The following is a 16,105-nucleotide window of genomic DNA, read 5'->3' as shown; positions in this document are numbered from 1 at the left end:
ACTAAATTTATTAGAGAGTTGGGACTGGGATTGCCGAACCGACTATAGACGTAGAAAGAAGAAAATTAGTTTTAGTTTATGAGGGATGTATTTAATTGGTCTTAGTCAGTTAAGATAATAAGGTTATACACGAAAGATTGCAGATGCAGTTGTGAGTGATTTAACAAAAAATCTCAATTAAAGAAAGTTTGTTAGATGCTGGTTAATAATAGATGCATAAGAGTTGCAAATAAGATGAGGCAAAATAATGTGACGATTAAGAGCGCAGCCTCAAAATGTCGGGCTTGCTTACATAATTGCCACAGTATAAAGAGGGACAGTAGAACCACTCTCCGAAAAATTGGAAGTAAAATCTCTAGTCGCGCATGTTCTTAGTCGCTTTTGCCCCACTCTCGCATTGCTAGTCGCATAGAAACGTACGGATTTTAACAGGGAAAACCCGCATCCACCACTGGTGAATTACCAATTGCGTACTGCTGGTTGCTGGTATTACTTCTTGAGATCAAAGCGCCGACAGAGGAGTGGTTTTACTGTGGAACCTCTATATACTGTGTAATTGCTTCATTTTTTTTTTTCGAATCCTGAGAAAACTAGTATTTTTGAAAATTTTAAGTGCAGAATGAAAGATTACATTATTACCGCGGGCCGAGAGTCCGTGAAAACTTCTATAATGTTTATTTTAATAAGTTACAAGGGTGAAAAAAAGAAAATTTAGTGTGATTTTTAATTTAAAATATCTCATTTAAAAAAAATTTTCGTTTATTAAGACTCTCACTGATTCAGTGATACTGACCAAATAATGAACATGAGAACACATTTTCATTTTAAATGATCAGTACATTCATACTTTCAGTGAAAAAGAGTTCACTTTTTATCATTTTTGACTGATCATGATCGCATAATGAATAGAAACAAGCGTAATTTTCGTGATTTGTTCAATGTGGCAAGTTTTGAGAGCAATTTTTTGCAGAATCTCTTGAAATTTGTCTTCGTTCATAAGTGGTTTGTATATGAATCACAATCCTCCAAAACTAATTCTTCCAATATAGTTTCACTAGCACTCCATATATTTCTGCGAAATATCCAGAACCTGACCCACCACGTACGACGTTTTCTTTGCTTTTGATTCAGTAGCACTAGAATATTCTATAATTAATAATAATAGTCTCCCGTTTTATACCGCTAACGCGGGATTTGGGATTATAGCAGTGTAGTCTGCAATATCTAGGGCCTACGGTATAAAACGAAAGTAACAGGGCCAGTGCTACGCTTCAACCGCCTAGTATTACCCCTCGTTTTATCCAAGGTACTCATTTTATTCAGGATGAGTCGACCTGGGGCCTATAGATATTTTTAAAAATGTCTAGATGTTCTCGCCGGAGCTGGTATTTGAATCCAGGCTTACCAGCATGGAAGTCAGACATCCTACCGCCTGAGCTACTCAGGGTCATATTATATTCTGTAAGTTATTTACTAATTATTGTAAACATACTTCGCGAACAGTTGGTCTCAATTTTTTTTTAACCATGTTCATTACCACGATATAAAATGTTTGGACTAACTGCGTACTGAATGTAGCAAAACATGAAACGTGTGAATGCAAACGTCGCTTTTTATTTTTCATTATTAATGAATCAGTGCGAAAACTGACTGCGTCAGCGAAACTGACAAGTGAGGACCCGCCTTAAGGGATTTTCGGCCCTCGGCCGAATCTTTCATTCTGCGTTTAAATTTTTCAAAAATATTTATTTTTCTCAGAATTCGAAAAAAAAATGAATGCATTTAAAAAGCATTGGTCTGAAATTTTGCGCCCACGCTCTTAAGAGAATAGTTGACGATGGATAGGGAAAATCACAATTGCAGGTGTGACGATTAGCGCAGTTGGGCTAGTCCACTTGTATCTGACATTTTCCAACATACATATCCAGTTGTAATATACTCGTTTCTTGGATATAGTGTATCAAAGTGATGCCATCTGGGATGATGAGATGGTGGTCGTTATATTTTAGGTGATGGGCAAGTAATCTGAGGTATTCTCTTTTACTATGTCTGTTTTTTAACCCTCCGCTAGTCGCTAGGATAAAAGGAGCACCAAGAGTCCCTACGGTGTCAGAGACCGACAATTTAAATAAAATAGTTATTGCTATAAAATTCATACAAATATTTTATACTGTGTATAGGAATGACTGAAAAATATTTTTGAAAATGTTTTATTGAAAAACAACAGATATAAAATGAAAAACCCTAGTATAACAATATACATATTGTTATTTGTAATATAAAAATATTCGCTAGGAACCATTTCCCATAATTCCAACAAACGTTTTTGTTCGGCTTCAAAGGACATCTATAAATAAGATTTGACCAAAACTTACCGATAAAATGCAATAAGATGCTAAATCTTTACCTGAACTGCAAGTTACGCCAATAAAGTAATAACCACACCGTCAGTCGCTACGGATAAACTAGCTATAAAACTCGCACAACTGTATCCAAGTAGGTAAGAATGTATACTAACACGAGGTTAGTTGATAGGAAGAGGTATAGAAAGTGGCGATAGAAAAACCAGTTATTTTGTAAATCCCGAATGAATAATTCTGTCGTCGGTGTGTGACACCGATAGCGACTAACGGAGGGTTAATTTAAACTGCAATATCATAAAACTTTCATTTTCATAGCAGGCGCACATTTGTAAAATAAAACAACGATATTATAATTGTTTTTTTAATTATAGGCAACCGTAACAAAGCCATAAAAAGAAATACAAAAGATCTATGTTTATTAATAATTATCTTTTTCCTTTCTATCCCTGTCTCGACGTTGCCTATCCCAGTTTTGGTTATTTCCGCGGTAGTTCTGCCTATCTCCTCGGAAATTGCCCTAAAAGAACATTAATTAGAATACACCTATAACTATAATGGACAGGGGAAAATGCCAAACTTATTCAAAAATATTGAATACCGGAAAAATAAAAAGACTAAAAGACAATGCGATCAGTGGAAAGTATATGTCTAGTCTTTTGAATTTGGGTACTCATCGTCATCATCATAAAGGTGCTACAGCCCTTAAAGGGCATCGATCTTCTCAAGCTTACTGCGCCATTCGGGCGGTCTCATTTTCTTAGGGTCCATGCCTCTGATCCAAATGCGAGAACGGGGACTATCAGTGTTCTTATACAGTCTTATACCAATTTTTGAGATAGACATTTGTTACCTAAGTTCTTTGATAGACCATGAATACACCCGTTTGCAATAAATTATGATTCACCTTATTCTTTATCCTCTTGTGTCATTATTGGGGTTAACCGTCATTCCTTGGTGACTCTTATGACTCTTTTGACCTCTTCTAAGTTTTGATTATTAGCAATAGATGAGCGTCAACATTTCTCTGGTTTCTTTTAGTGGGGATGAATTTGGTTTTATTTTGATTTATATGTAATCCCATTCTTTCTGCTATTGCTACTATCTCGGATAAGATTTCTCGGTTCTCGGCCTGCTTCTTGACCACGTCGTCAGCATATTGAGCTAGATATTGCTCTGAAGCTATTTCTTTGGGCATTTACGTAATTTATTATTCTAAATGGGAAATGAGCCACAATTTAACTGAAAAAATGATTTTATTGGCGGATTTTTTATGACTTTTTTGTGACGGATATTCTTGAGTTAATGTTGATTTCATGTACTCGAATCAACTCTTTTAATAAAGTCGTCCCAGGATGCAACTCATAAATATTGGCAATATCATTTTAAAGTCTTCTACTTTCTTCTTCTTCTTATATTAGGCCTCTCGGTCTGTTCTTAGCCGATTTTGAGCTTGTATTCGTAGCTGTGATGTTGACTGCCAGCTATCTCGCCACCTTTTAAAGGGCCTTCCTATTGGTCTCTTGGTGGTCTTCTACTTTAAAATATATAATATATGTCTGAATTACCGATATGAACTAGTCGGATTAAATTAATTAGAAGAATTTTTTACTAAGCAACAACATTTTTGTTTAATTTAGTAATATTTTGTATTTTGATAACGACGTCCGAGTTGGAAGTCGAAACGTCAATAAAATAATTTTTTCGACAAGCCCTCAGACCAAATTTTATAAACTATGTTTTGCAAAATATTGGTAATCTGCTCTCCACCGTGTTTAAATAACTCTGCTGGAATACCATCGCTGCCTGAGGATTTGTTGTTTTTAGTTTTTTTTTATAGATATTTGACTTCTACCACAGGTTCAAACAAATTCCACATTCCGGTATTTACTCCGGTAAAGTTCTATTTTTTTTTAGTACGTTCCCCTTGCAACAACTCTCGAAAATGTCTTACCCAGAGTAACAGGATGTCCTCTTTGTTGACAAGCAAGTTGCCATCATTACAGAGGTTGATTTTCGGCTTGAATTATTTTCATATGTATTCGGTGTATTTAGGTATTCAACTTCATTTAAAGTCTGCTTCAAGGAGTGTTTGGGTATTTTAACGGGTGGTGTCCCCATAGATATTATAACACATAGATTAGGCCAGGTCCGAAAAATAGCGTAACGCAGAGCAGTTCGGACCGGTGGTCTATCTATCTCTCTCTACCGGCGCTTAGCTTTCTCTCTCTAGCATATGATGGCCGCCGCCGCCTCTGTGTCTGTGTCGTTCCATTAGTCCCACCTCTTGGTAGATACGCTCACACTCGCACGACAGACAAAGATAGCTAGACCACTGTACTTGGCATTACACCCCGATGCATTGAGTGGCATATTCCTAGCCGGTCTATTGTTAACATGTCTCTAGGTGTCCCACACCTGACTTCGTCAATGTGTTTTTCTGCGGCAAAACATTTTTTATATTACTTTCTCTTTGGGTTCTCGCGGGTATTGTGCCTTTCCATTTTACTAGATATTTTACCTAATTCTCAACCTTCTGATTGAGAACTCTTTTATTTTGTCGGCGTATGTGACTTACTTATGTAATCTTATAATCTTACCTGGTTTGCTCCCCTTAGGAAGAAGTTTCCTTGTTTGGATTCCAATATTCTTTCGTTGGAATCGACGAAATTGTTGATTTTATCCGCCAGTTGCAAAGCCAAAGATTGTAGACGGGATGGTTCGCTTCTGTGCATTACAACAGTTTGAGTCGGGTCGTCTAAAGATGCCTAAAACGAAAAAAAAGGAAATATATAGTACCATATACAAGGCGATCGATTTTGTAAAAACTTACCATCAATTCTTCGTTAATGATCATCTTAGAAATAATAGAATGCACGACGGGTTTGCCCAACTGGAACATTTCCGCCAAAGTGGCCATCGAAATTGAATCGTAAACGTGGGAGTAGGTAAACAAATACGTCCTCAAAGACTCTTCTTTTATCAATTTCGTCAACATGGATCTAACTTGGTCGGCTTGGTAAAACAGATCCCACACTTTGGCATTCATCTTGTCGTTAATGATAAAAGTGTTGCATGCCGCCCAATTGCCGTTCCTCATTGCTTTAGCCGCCGCGACGACGTGCTCTCGCATGCTTTCCGGAGGTCCCACTAAGCTTTGACGTTCGGAAGAACGCAACTGCTGATAGAAGGTCTTAGAAATCATCCTGCGTCTGGCGTCGAATTCATGCGCAGCCATATACGGGATTTCGATCAACATGGCGGAGACTAAATACACACATTCTAAGAGTTCGAGATTGATGTGCATGTGGAAGGGCATTTGACGCTGTTTCTCGATTTTCTCCTGTTCTTTGCTGCGTTCGTGTTGTCTTTGTGGAAGCAAACCTATAAAATTATTACCAAAATATCAGTTTTTCTCCCTAGCCATAAGAGACAGAGAAAAATGTTCCATAAGAAAATTTAAAAGGCCATATCTACAACTCCACATTTGAAAATTCAGCCTGTATACTATTAGAAATATGTGTATATTATTCTTCTTCGTTTTTTAAGAAAACGTTGATTTTATATAATAGTCTACCGTTTTATACCACTAACGCGGATTTGGGATTATAGCGGGGTAGTCTGCTATATCACTTTAGTTGATGACGAAATGAAAATTGCATTATTGAACATGGAAAATGCATTTTCCTAAAGTCATTTTGAAGTGTTGAAAAATGATAAATTTGTAATTCGGAAATAATTGACATAAATGAGTTCAATATTATGGCGTCTCTGAGGCACCGATGTCTCTGGTGCCTCGGAGACCATCGTCGTCATCATATTCGTGTTCAACGAACCCAAAAACCTCCGAGTGGTAATATTGAACTAATTTATGTCGATTATTTCCGAATTACAAATTTATCATTTTTCAACACTTCGAAATGCATTTCGGAAAAATGCAATTTCGAAATGCGAAATAACTTCATTTTTTTCCGAAATAATATAATAAGAATAATCCTTGTTCAATAATGCAATTTTCATTTCGTCATCATCACTTTAGTTCACAATGTTTCCTAAGGCTTTTACGAATCGAATGCAATAAGTTTCATCGAGATGAATGCTACTAACAAAACTAAAATTTTTGTAAAGTTTCCAGAATTTTGGCCACTAGTGTATTTGGTGATTTTTCTAGTGACATTTTTGGGTGTGAATATGTCTTTTGAGTTTACTCCTGGTTTAAAAGCAGGTTATTGGGAAATTGATATTTCAATTTTCAAGGAGATATCGTAATACTGTCAATAAAAACAGTACTAAAATTTAACCTGGACCAATAATGGGGAACTTGCACATTTTTTTTATTGCATAATAATGTTCAGTTTTGTTTAAAAGTGAGATTTCCAAAATTTCACACTTCAAAAACTCATAATAACTTAGATATACAAATTTAAAATCTTCTGAAATTTAAAATAGTTCACACGGCCCGTGACGTCACATAGTACGCGTATTTCACGATTTACCATTAGGGGGACTATTAATCAACTTTTTTTTCATACGCGGGATCCAGACCTATAACGATGAAGTTTTGTTTTCAGAAGCCACGACTTACCACTGGGCACCAAAATCTGTATAATTAGTTGCTATGTATTTTCTAGATTATTATACGGAGTAGATGCCTAGACACTTTTTAAAGCTTCCGTAAGAAAACTCGAAGCCCTCGAAATGTGGTGTTAAAACGCATTTTCATGGTTGGTTCATTTGACTAATGTTGGGGTCCTACATAAAATGGATCAGAAATATGAGGAATGAACCGAGATACGGCATGTTGCAACTCATTCTTCAAGGCAAGCTATTTGGAAAAAGAGAACCAAGGAGAGGGATTCTCAAAACCTGAGAGTGGAGAAAAATACATCTAAAACTGGACTATTAACTAACAAGAGCAACAAGCAAAGTTAGGATAGCCATGCTGATCGCCAACAACTGGAACGGACAAAAACAGTAAGAAGAAGAGCGAGTAAAAATGAAGCGAGTGTCGATAGCGATTAAAGTACACTTTTAAATTTCTTTTAAATTACGGAATATTATAAAGGGATTGATATACCCCATTCCACGAATATACGTCTGTTTTGGATTATCGCGACAACGAATATTTTACTGTGCAAAATATGAAGAACGAAAGTAAATTGCAAATTATATTGTTGTTTATTGGAGTAATTACAGTATAGCCCGAAATAAACAGTACTGAAATTGAAACATAGATTTCTCTTTCTGCACCTGTCATACCCAAATTAACTTGTGTAGACCGGCCAAGTAATTCTTAACAATTATTAATAATTAATAATTGTTAAAAATTACCTGGCAGGTCTATACAAGTTAATTTGGGTATGACAGCGTGCATAAAGAGAAATCTACGTTTCAGTTTCAGTACTGTTTATTTCGGGCTATTCTGTATTAGAGCAAAATACTTTCGTACTTCTTATGTTGCAGACTAAAATATTCGTTGTCGCGATAATCCAAAACAGACGTATATTCGTGGAATACACCATACATCAGTTTTGAGACAGATATTATCACAGGTCTATAAAAGATGCACAAAAATACCTTGGGTCTAGTGATGTAAGAAGAGAATATTCTCGAGAACGAGAATATTCTCGAGAATATTCTCGGCCAGAATATTCTCGTTCTCGAGAATATTCTCTTGAGAGTTGCTGCGTCCTTAATCGTGCTAAGACGATACATAAAAAAGAAAAACGGAAAATGTGGATACGGCTTTTCTAAGTAAACTCGAAACAATGAGTAATTTAACTATGGAAATAATGCTAGACAATTATTTGTTTAAGCATTTTACAAGAATGTCGAAAAGTGATTTCGAACTATTAATAAAAATGTGATAGGGCCAAGAATAGAGAAGAAAGATCAAACATGAGAAACGCAATACCAATCTCAACAAGATTAGCAATTGTTAGTTATGTATACTAACAGTTTTAGTTTAATGTATTTATTCAGGGTGCACTACTCTTCCATTTGTCTCATAGTTCCAGAAGTATGCCAAGTTCCACAACTCTGGACGTAAATGTACTGCATTAATAAACCTTATTGTGATTTCATTTGACCGACCACGTATTTATCTTTTCTTTGTATGTTTTGACAAAACCAAATTAAATTTCAACAGAGTACAGGAAATAAAGAGGAAATACAGAGCAACACGCAAAATTTTCCACAGCAGTTCGACTTTATCGGCAACGCTTCATGCACTGCAATAGTGTTCGAATACTAGTAAGATTTAGGTCACATGGCTCAGCCAAACGGCGATATTTTCATTAGATGGCTGTAATGTTGCCAGAACCATACCAAATATATATTTTCGGCAACATATTGCTTGAAAAACTAGTCCGTCTAAATGCCCCTTTAGACGTACACCAATCCATGACTGAGCTGACGACACGTGAAAAATAAAATCCCACAACTTCTCATCAGTACATTGAAATGCAGAATGGAGATGACCAGGATGAGCTAATGATAGAAATAGATTCTGAACCTGAGGCCTCATGTTTTTTTTTATTAAATCACCACATCCATTACTTGCATTATTTGTTGTTAAGAAGAAACTTTCATTTATCAAATAAATTTTGTGTTCTCTGTTGTTTTTGTATTTTGTTTATATATATAAAGAAAACTTTTGTTTAGTCTCTTTTTTTTTGAAAAATGGCTTTGGCAGAGCCAATTAGCCAGACTTGTTTGTGATTGATTGTAGATTCATAGTGTTTAGTCTCATAATTTTGTATATAATTTCATGATTTTTAATACCCTATTTCATCTTCAACAATATCCCTAAGTGCGTCATAGGGTTCATTCTCAGAAAATTCTCCATATCGAGAATATTCTCGGGAATATTCTCGAGAATATTCTCTGATTTTTCGTTCTCGAGAATTTTCCAAGACTACTTGGGTCGATAATCACTTTACTTTGTATTAGAAAAAAAATTATTTTTAAGTATGTACATTCAAGTTACTTTCAGATTGTGGAATATTACCACAATTGATATTTGAGTTTTGAGGCCAGTTTGTTATTGACTTTAAGGGGGTAGTCTGAATCTCAATTTTGAAAAAAAAAATGTGATTTTCAAATATTTTTGATATAAAATACTCCTTTAAAAATAGTATATAGTAGTTTATTTTGTTAAGAGATCTCGTGGTCATATATGAGCGTTATAGTGAGAGACAGAGCGCGTGGCATTTTATCAGGTGTTTGGCACGATGGTTTTCAGCTAGAAACGTTGTGTTTACTCTAATGCCCATATAGTCTGGGCAGATTATCGGAGAATAGGCCATTTTTGGGAAAAGTAATTTACCAGCAATTTTATTGCTGGAATCGAATCATATGATTGCATATATTAATAATATAGGTATGCAAAGTCCGCAGATAGTGTGCTACTTTTTTTATAAACAAAATGGCGCCCGAAAATCGTGTTTTTTTTTCAATTTTTGCTCTATAACTTCAAAGATTTTAACTTTACACCAAAAACACCCGAATAAAAATTCACCGTAATTAAATTCTGCAGAGACGTGTTTTAAACAATTTTTTGGTTTATAAACAAATAGAATATCTCTGGAAATAATAAATTAAATTAAATCATGAAGACGGTATTGGAAAAAGCTGCAGGACGCTTCTTTTAAAAGAAAAAACGTTTAATTGGGATGAGTGGTTCCTGAGATACAACCGGTCAAAGTTGACCGGCATTTATGGCAAAAATATAAACAATAGGATCATCACCTTTTTATTTTTGTCCTCTTTTTCCACACCAATTTTCATATCTTTAAAATACTCATAACATATATTATTATAATAAAAACTATCGATATTACGAGTGAAAATTGACAAAAATAGCAAAATTCCAATCAAAAATTAGGTTGGAGAAAATGTAATCTCAAAGTTCAAAATCGGTATACGTTAAAAAAATGCATTTTCTCGGCTTCCCATGGAGCAATGTTCTTTATTATTTTTTTGTTCCCAAGTAACTCGAGTAGAGCCATCCAACTAACGCATTATTAAATGTCAAAGTTGCTTTTGTTTTGTTATAATAAATAAATTTATTTATTATAACAAAATTTTTTAATTTGTTTAAATAAAGATTGTTTAAATAACTATACAGCTTTCAAATGAGAGTATTTGTGTTTTTAACGTTAAAAGGTACACTTGTAGTAAGTTTATCTAAAAAAAGTCTACAAGTGGAAAAATATGTAGTTTTCTTTTCTTATAAATAAATTAATGTATTATAATAAAACAAAAGCAAGATTGACATTTAATAAGGCGTTAGTTAGATGGCTCTACTCGAGTTACTTGGGAACAAAAAAAGAATGAAGAAAATTGCTCCATGGGAAGCCGAGAAAATGCATTTTTTTAACGTATACCGATTTTGAACGTTGAGATTACATTTTCTCCAACCTAATTTTTGATTGGAGTTTTGCTATTTTTGGCAATTTTTACTCGTAATATCGATAGTTTTTATTAAAATAATATATGTTATAAGCATTTTAAAGATATGAAAACTGGTGTGGAGAAAGAGAACAAAGATAAAAAGGTGATGGTTCGAAAACTATGATCCTATTGTTTATATCTTTGCCGTATATGCCGGTTATTTAAACAATCTTTATTTAAACAAATTAAAAAATTTTGTTAAAATAAATAAATTTATTTATTATAACAAAACAAAAGCAACTTTGACATTTAATAATGCGTTAGTTGGATGGCTCTACTCGAGTTACTTGGGAACAAAAAAATAATGAAGAAAATTGCTCCATGGGAAGCCGAGAAAATGCATTTTTTAACGTATACCGATTTTGAACTTTGAGATTACATTTTCTCCAACCTAAGTTTTTATTGGAATTTTGCTATTTTTGGCAATTTTCACTCGTAATATCGATAGTTTTTATTAAAATAATATATGTTATCAGCATTTTAAAGATATGAAAACTGGTGTGGAGAAAGAGAACAAAAATAAAAAGGTGATGGTTCGAAAACTATGATCCTATTGTTTATATCTTTGCCGTATATGCCGGTGAACTTTGACCGGTTGTATCTCAGGAACCACTCATGACAATTAAACGTTTTTTCTTTTAAAGGAAGCGTCCTGCCGCTTTTTTTCAATACCGTTTTCATGATTTAATTTAATATTTCCCGAGATATTCTATTTGGTTATAAGCCAAAAAATTGTTTATAATTTTAAAATATTCCTGAGGCCGTTTAAATAGTCCAATTTCAATTCTGTAAAGTACATTAGATAGCCATAGTGTCTTTTTATACAAAAATCATAGTTATTCTTATGTATCATAATTATTGTGGTTATTATAGTGACCGTTCAATTTTAATTAACAATTCAATTATTGCTAAACTGTTCATTACATTTCCATCGGCTTCTGGAATTATGATCTATACGAAAAGAGCTTTTATAATACTAAGTTATTTAATTATTGATAAACAATTGCTTATCTAAAATTTTAGTTGAAAATTAAAGGTTTTGTTGAAAAAACCCGCATTTTCCGGAGAAAATTTTGGTCGAAGTAAATCGGGAAAAACACGCCTCTATGCAGAGTTTAATTACGGTGAATTTTTATTTGGGTGGTTTTGGTGTAAAGTTAAAATCTTTGGAGTTATACAGCAAAAATTGAAAGAAACACGATTTTCAGGCGCCATTTTGTTTATTAAAAAATGTAGCACACTATCTGCGGACTTTGCATACCTATATTATCAATACATACAATCATAAGATTCGATTCCAGCAATAAAATTGCTGGTAAATAACTTTTCCTTGTATTTTGCTAATTAGCCCAGAGCAATATGTTACTTGTTCACAACAGCAAATTTGTGTGTAATTGATATGGAAACAAATAAATGGAGTAATGTTAAGGAACAGAAAAAGAAGATATGTTGAGGTCACAGAGACAGAGTGACCTCCATATGAGGTCCAAATATCCAAAAAAAAATTATTTGTAATATGTAATAGTTATATATCATCATGTGCAAAAAGCCAAAATGTAAACATAAATTTTTCTAAGAAGAAACTACCCCTCTAATATTTTAATTGTTAACAAAAAAATCAAATTTACCTTGTGCCAGTAACTCCTTTGGTTTTCCAGTCATCATCAAATCAACTAAACAGTTATGGGCATCCTTAATGTTAGCGTGTCTAAATGCACACAATCCCAAATGCGCCATTGTCCGGTTATACAAAATTTGTGTGCTGGGATCAGAATGCTGAATCGTTTCTTGTAGATGTGACATCAATACCAAATCCCTTGCTTGGAACCAGTTGTCATGCAGAGCGTGATGATATATATGGGACAAAATAGCTCTAGTTCTCAATCTGTCAGTACTATCTTTTGCGTAGATAAATTTGCATAGTTTCTCCATTTCTTGCACGGAGTTCATCTCGTCTTTGGGTACTACGAGAGGATCAGCTTTTTGCTGTAATACTCTAGGATCGAATTTGTAATACAAATGCTCGATTTTTCGTAAATATATCCTACATAGTTCGGAAGATACGTTACTCCTTTCCAAGTATTTCATTGTTTTATCGATGATACTAGAAACCTTACATTCATCCTTTAACCGTTCTACATACTCGTTACTGTGAGGATCACACTCTTTGAGTAGTTTAGTAAACTCGTCATCCAGTCTTTCCACTGATGTTAGTATACAGCCCCTAATGCGATACGGGGGTTCTTCAAGATTTTCCATTTCTTCAGTAATTCCATCAGAAACTACTAGATTGGTAGTATTCAACAACATGCCCAACATTTCGCTCATCCTCTCCAACAATTTCAGCCAATACTCCGGCTTCATTGCGTCAGAAACTTTGGGGTTGTAATCGAAAATGGCAGATATGATGGCGAGTTTAATTTTAATGAAAATAGCCGCTCCCAATTGGTGTTGCTCAGAAACATTTTGGAGTTCGTGCAGGAGTTCTATTTGTTCGCGTCTATCTGTGCGCTTTTTGCCTCTAGCTGCCATGATTTCGCTGAGTTTCTTGATTACAAGGTTTAGATCGATTTCGGCGTCCTTGGCGAACATTTTAGGTTTTTCCTGAAACGTCAAAAAATAAAATTGATCTCGAATACAAGTCAAGATAAGTCAAAAGCATTCAAAATTAAAATTGTACAATTAAATCAATATTATGTTGATCAACAAGCAATGTCCATCAAACAGTCCAATGTCATCAACATTTTTTTTAAGTTGCGAAACGTCCTGGTAACCACTGAGATCGAATAACGTCCCAACTGTCTCAATAAAAAAGTTAATACAGTACAACCTGTCATATCCGGAATTCCCGATATCCGGACGGTTCTGCGCCGTCTAGATCTACCGAAATCTACCGAGAAAGGCAGTCCTGCTGTTGGACAACGCATTAAAAGAAGAACTAAAAGATGGCGAAATAATGTATTATAGAATCTATAAAACGTGTCTATCGACGAAAGTTACTGACGGCGTTGATTACTGGAATGTATGAAGGAGAAAACGGTTCAGAGACTATAAAAGAAGTAGTGGTCTTGATATCCGGATTTTTTCATATCCGGATCGGTCTGTCGCCACATTGATCCGGATATGGCAGGTTTTACTGTACTTATGTATGTTGTCCCTTTAGACATAAATTTACAAAAATATATTTTTCTTGTTTCAAAACAAAGACGCTATTACTCTCCGAGGACAGCGATATCACTTAATACAAGACTGTTGGTTCTGTCTCGGGTATAACAAGATCGAGGTGTAAGCTAAAAACGAGAATCGTAGCCGGCTGAGTGATAGAAATTTAAAAATAAAGTTCCTGTTACACAGTAGAGTGTCCAATCACACAAAAAAGTCTTCCTCGCAGCTCCAACTACGTAAAAACCACATTTAGTATAAAATATTATTACACCAAGACCTTGCTACACCACTGATCGACGATTCGAGGTGATCTCTAGCGACATCCGACGATTCTAGCGGCATACAGAGTGGTATTTTACATAAAAAGCTGACCAAAACGAAAATTTGAAAAACTAACATTTCGGGCTGATTCTTGTCCTTATGTGACGTCATCTGGCACTATCCCGTCCCCAAATACTCTAACCAAAAAAATTTGACAGCTGTCACTTCGGCACACGTTTTGGCTGCATTTAGTTGTGAGATAATTACACCTTTTTGTAAGCTTTGGTATTTTTTTAATATTCAAGCGATTTTGTGAAAGGGGCAGTTATGGATATGCCATAAGAAGGTATGTCCCCAATATTGAACCATTTTTTAAACTTTACCCTTCTAGAACTTCAATCAAAATTAATCCAATTTTTTTAATAATTTTCAACAGAAATTTTCTATAAATGAATGTTTTTAGTTACCCTCTACTCATCAACACTGCATAAGAGTTACCTTTTTCATATCTAATAAAGACTAGAATATCTACTTTCATAAACAGTTTTCAAAGTTTTCACAAATTTTCACAAAATAAAATAAAGACGAAAATACTGTGAATAGTACAAGGAAGTTATTTAACATTAAAAATTTTAAATTTCAGATAAAAAATGAAAATCCACGAGGAAAATAAAATTCCTGTAGTATACCATAAATCACAAAAAAATACAAGATCCTTTGTAAAAGGTATAAAAGACCCCAATAAGGGTTCCATCACAAAACAAAACGTTTTCGGATTAATAGGTAATCCATCATCAGTGTTAAGCCAATAGCAGGCATGCGTGAGCCACCAAAAAGTTATGAGTAAGAACCTTTTAAAAGTTTCAAGATCTTAAATGATACTACATGTTTAAAATAACAAAAAAAATATATGTAGTATCATTTAAGATCTTGAAACTTTTAAAGGGTTCTTACCCATAACTTTTTGATGGTTCACGCATGCATGCTATTGGCTTAACACTGATAATGGATTACCTATTAATCCGAAAACGTTTTGTTTTTGTGATGTAACCCATATTGGGGTCTTTTAAATATACCTGTTACAAAGGATCTTGTATTTTTTTTAGATAAAAAATGGTTTAATATTAAGTTCTTACCTTCCTGTAGCTAATCTATTGCTTCCTGTAAAACTAAGCATTTCACAAAAATCACTTGAAATATAAAAATAACAAAATTGCAAATTATACAAAAAGTGTAGAAAGTAAAATCTCACAACTAAACGCAGTCAAAACTTGTTAACGAAGTGGGTGCTGTAAAATTTGTTTGGTGAGGCTATTTATGGTGAGGATGGTTGCACATAAGGTCACGCCTGTACCAGGTACCTGTTTAAAGTTGGCCTTACATAAGAGTCGGCCAGAAATTCTACTTTTTGAAATTTGCAGTTTGGCCAGATTTTTATGTAAAGTACCACTCTGTGCGGCTGTGTATCTGTGCGATGAATATCTACTATGTTCTGACGTTACAAGGAGACTAAAAGCCTGTCAGACAATTCGACATTTGAAGCAAAACTAAGCCACTAAGAGATTTCGATGGGGTTCCAGAATGACGAGACAAACATATGTAAAAATTAAATTGTAGAATGTGACAGCGACAAATTAAATTGTACTGGCAAGATAACAACAAAAATAGCCAGATACATAAAAAAGAAAGGAATAATACCAGCTTTCAGAACTAACAACAACTTAAGCAAATATATTAAGAACAATAAAAGCCGAAAGAGAAAGCAACTACAGAGTGGTGTGTACAAACTAACTTGTGGTGACTGTCCGAAAACGTACATCGGTCAAACTGGCAGAACTTTTGACAAACGGATAGCAGAACACAAA

At 34.4% G+C, this 16,105-nt stretch overlaps 1 protein-coding gene across 1 annotated transcript in view; it reads right to left on the bottom strand.

The window, feature by feature from the left end:
- Positions 1 to 2,710: 2,710 nt before the first annotated feature.
- Positions 2,711 to 16,105, bottom strand: part of LOC126883928 (eukaryotic translation initiation factor 3 subunit C) — a 44,685-nt gene continuing 31,290 nt past the window's right edge. The window contains exons 7-10 of the mRNA XM_050649704.1: positions 12,443 to 13,418; positions 5,194 to 5,744; positions 4,961 to 5,128; positions 2,711 to 2,880 (exon numbers count right to left, since the gene is read on the bottom strand). Of these exons, the coding sequence (XP_050505661.1) occupies positions 2,782 to 2,880; positions 4,961 to 5,128; positions 5,194 to 5,744; positions 12,443 to 13,418 (1,794 nt within the window). The 3' untranslated portion in view covers positions 2,711 to 2,781. The remainder of the gene's footprint in view (positions 2,881 to 4,960; positions 5,129 to 5,193; positions 5,745 to 12,442; positions 13,419 to 16,105) is intronic.

This window comes from Diabrotica virgifera, chromosome 4 (assembly GCF_917563875.1).
Source record: "Diabrotica virgifera virgifera chromosome 4, PGI_DIABVI_V3a".
NCBI classification, from domain to species: Eukaryota; Metazoa; Arthropoda; class Insecta; order Coleoptera; family Chrysomelidae; genus Diabrotica; species Diabrotica virgifera.
This window is presented reverse-complemented; position numbering and strand designations above follow the sequence as displayed.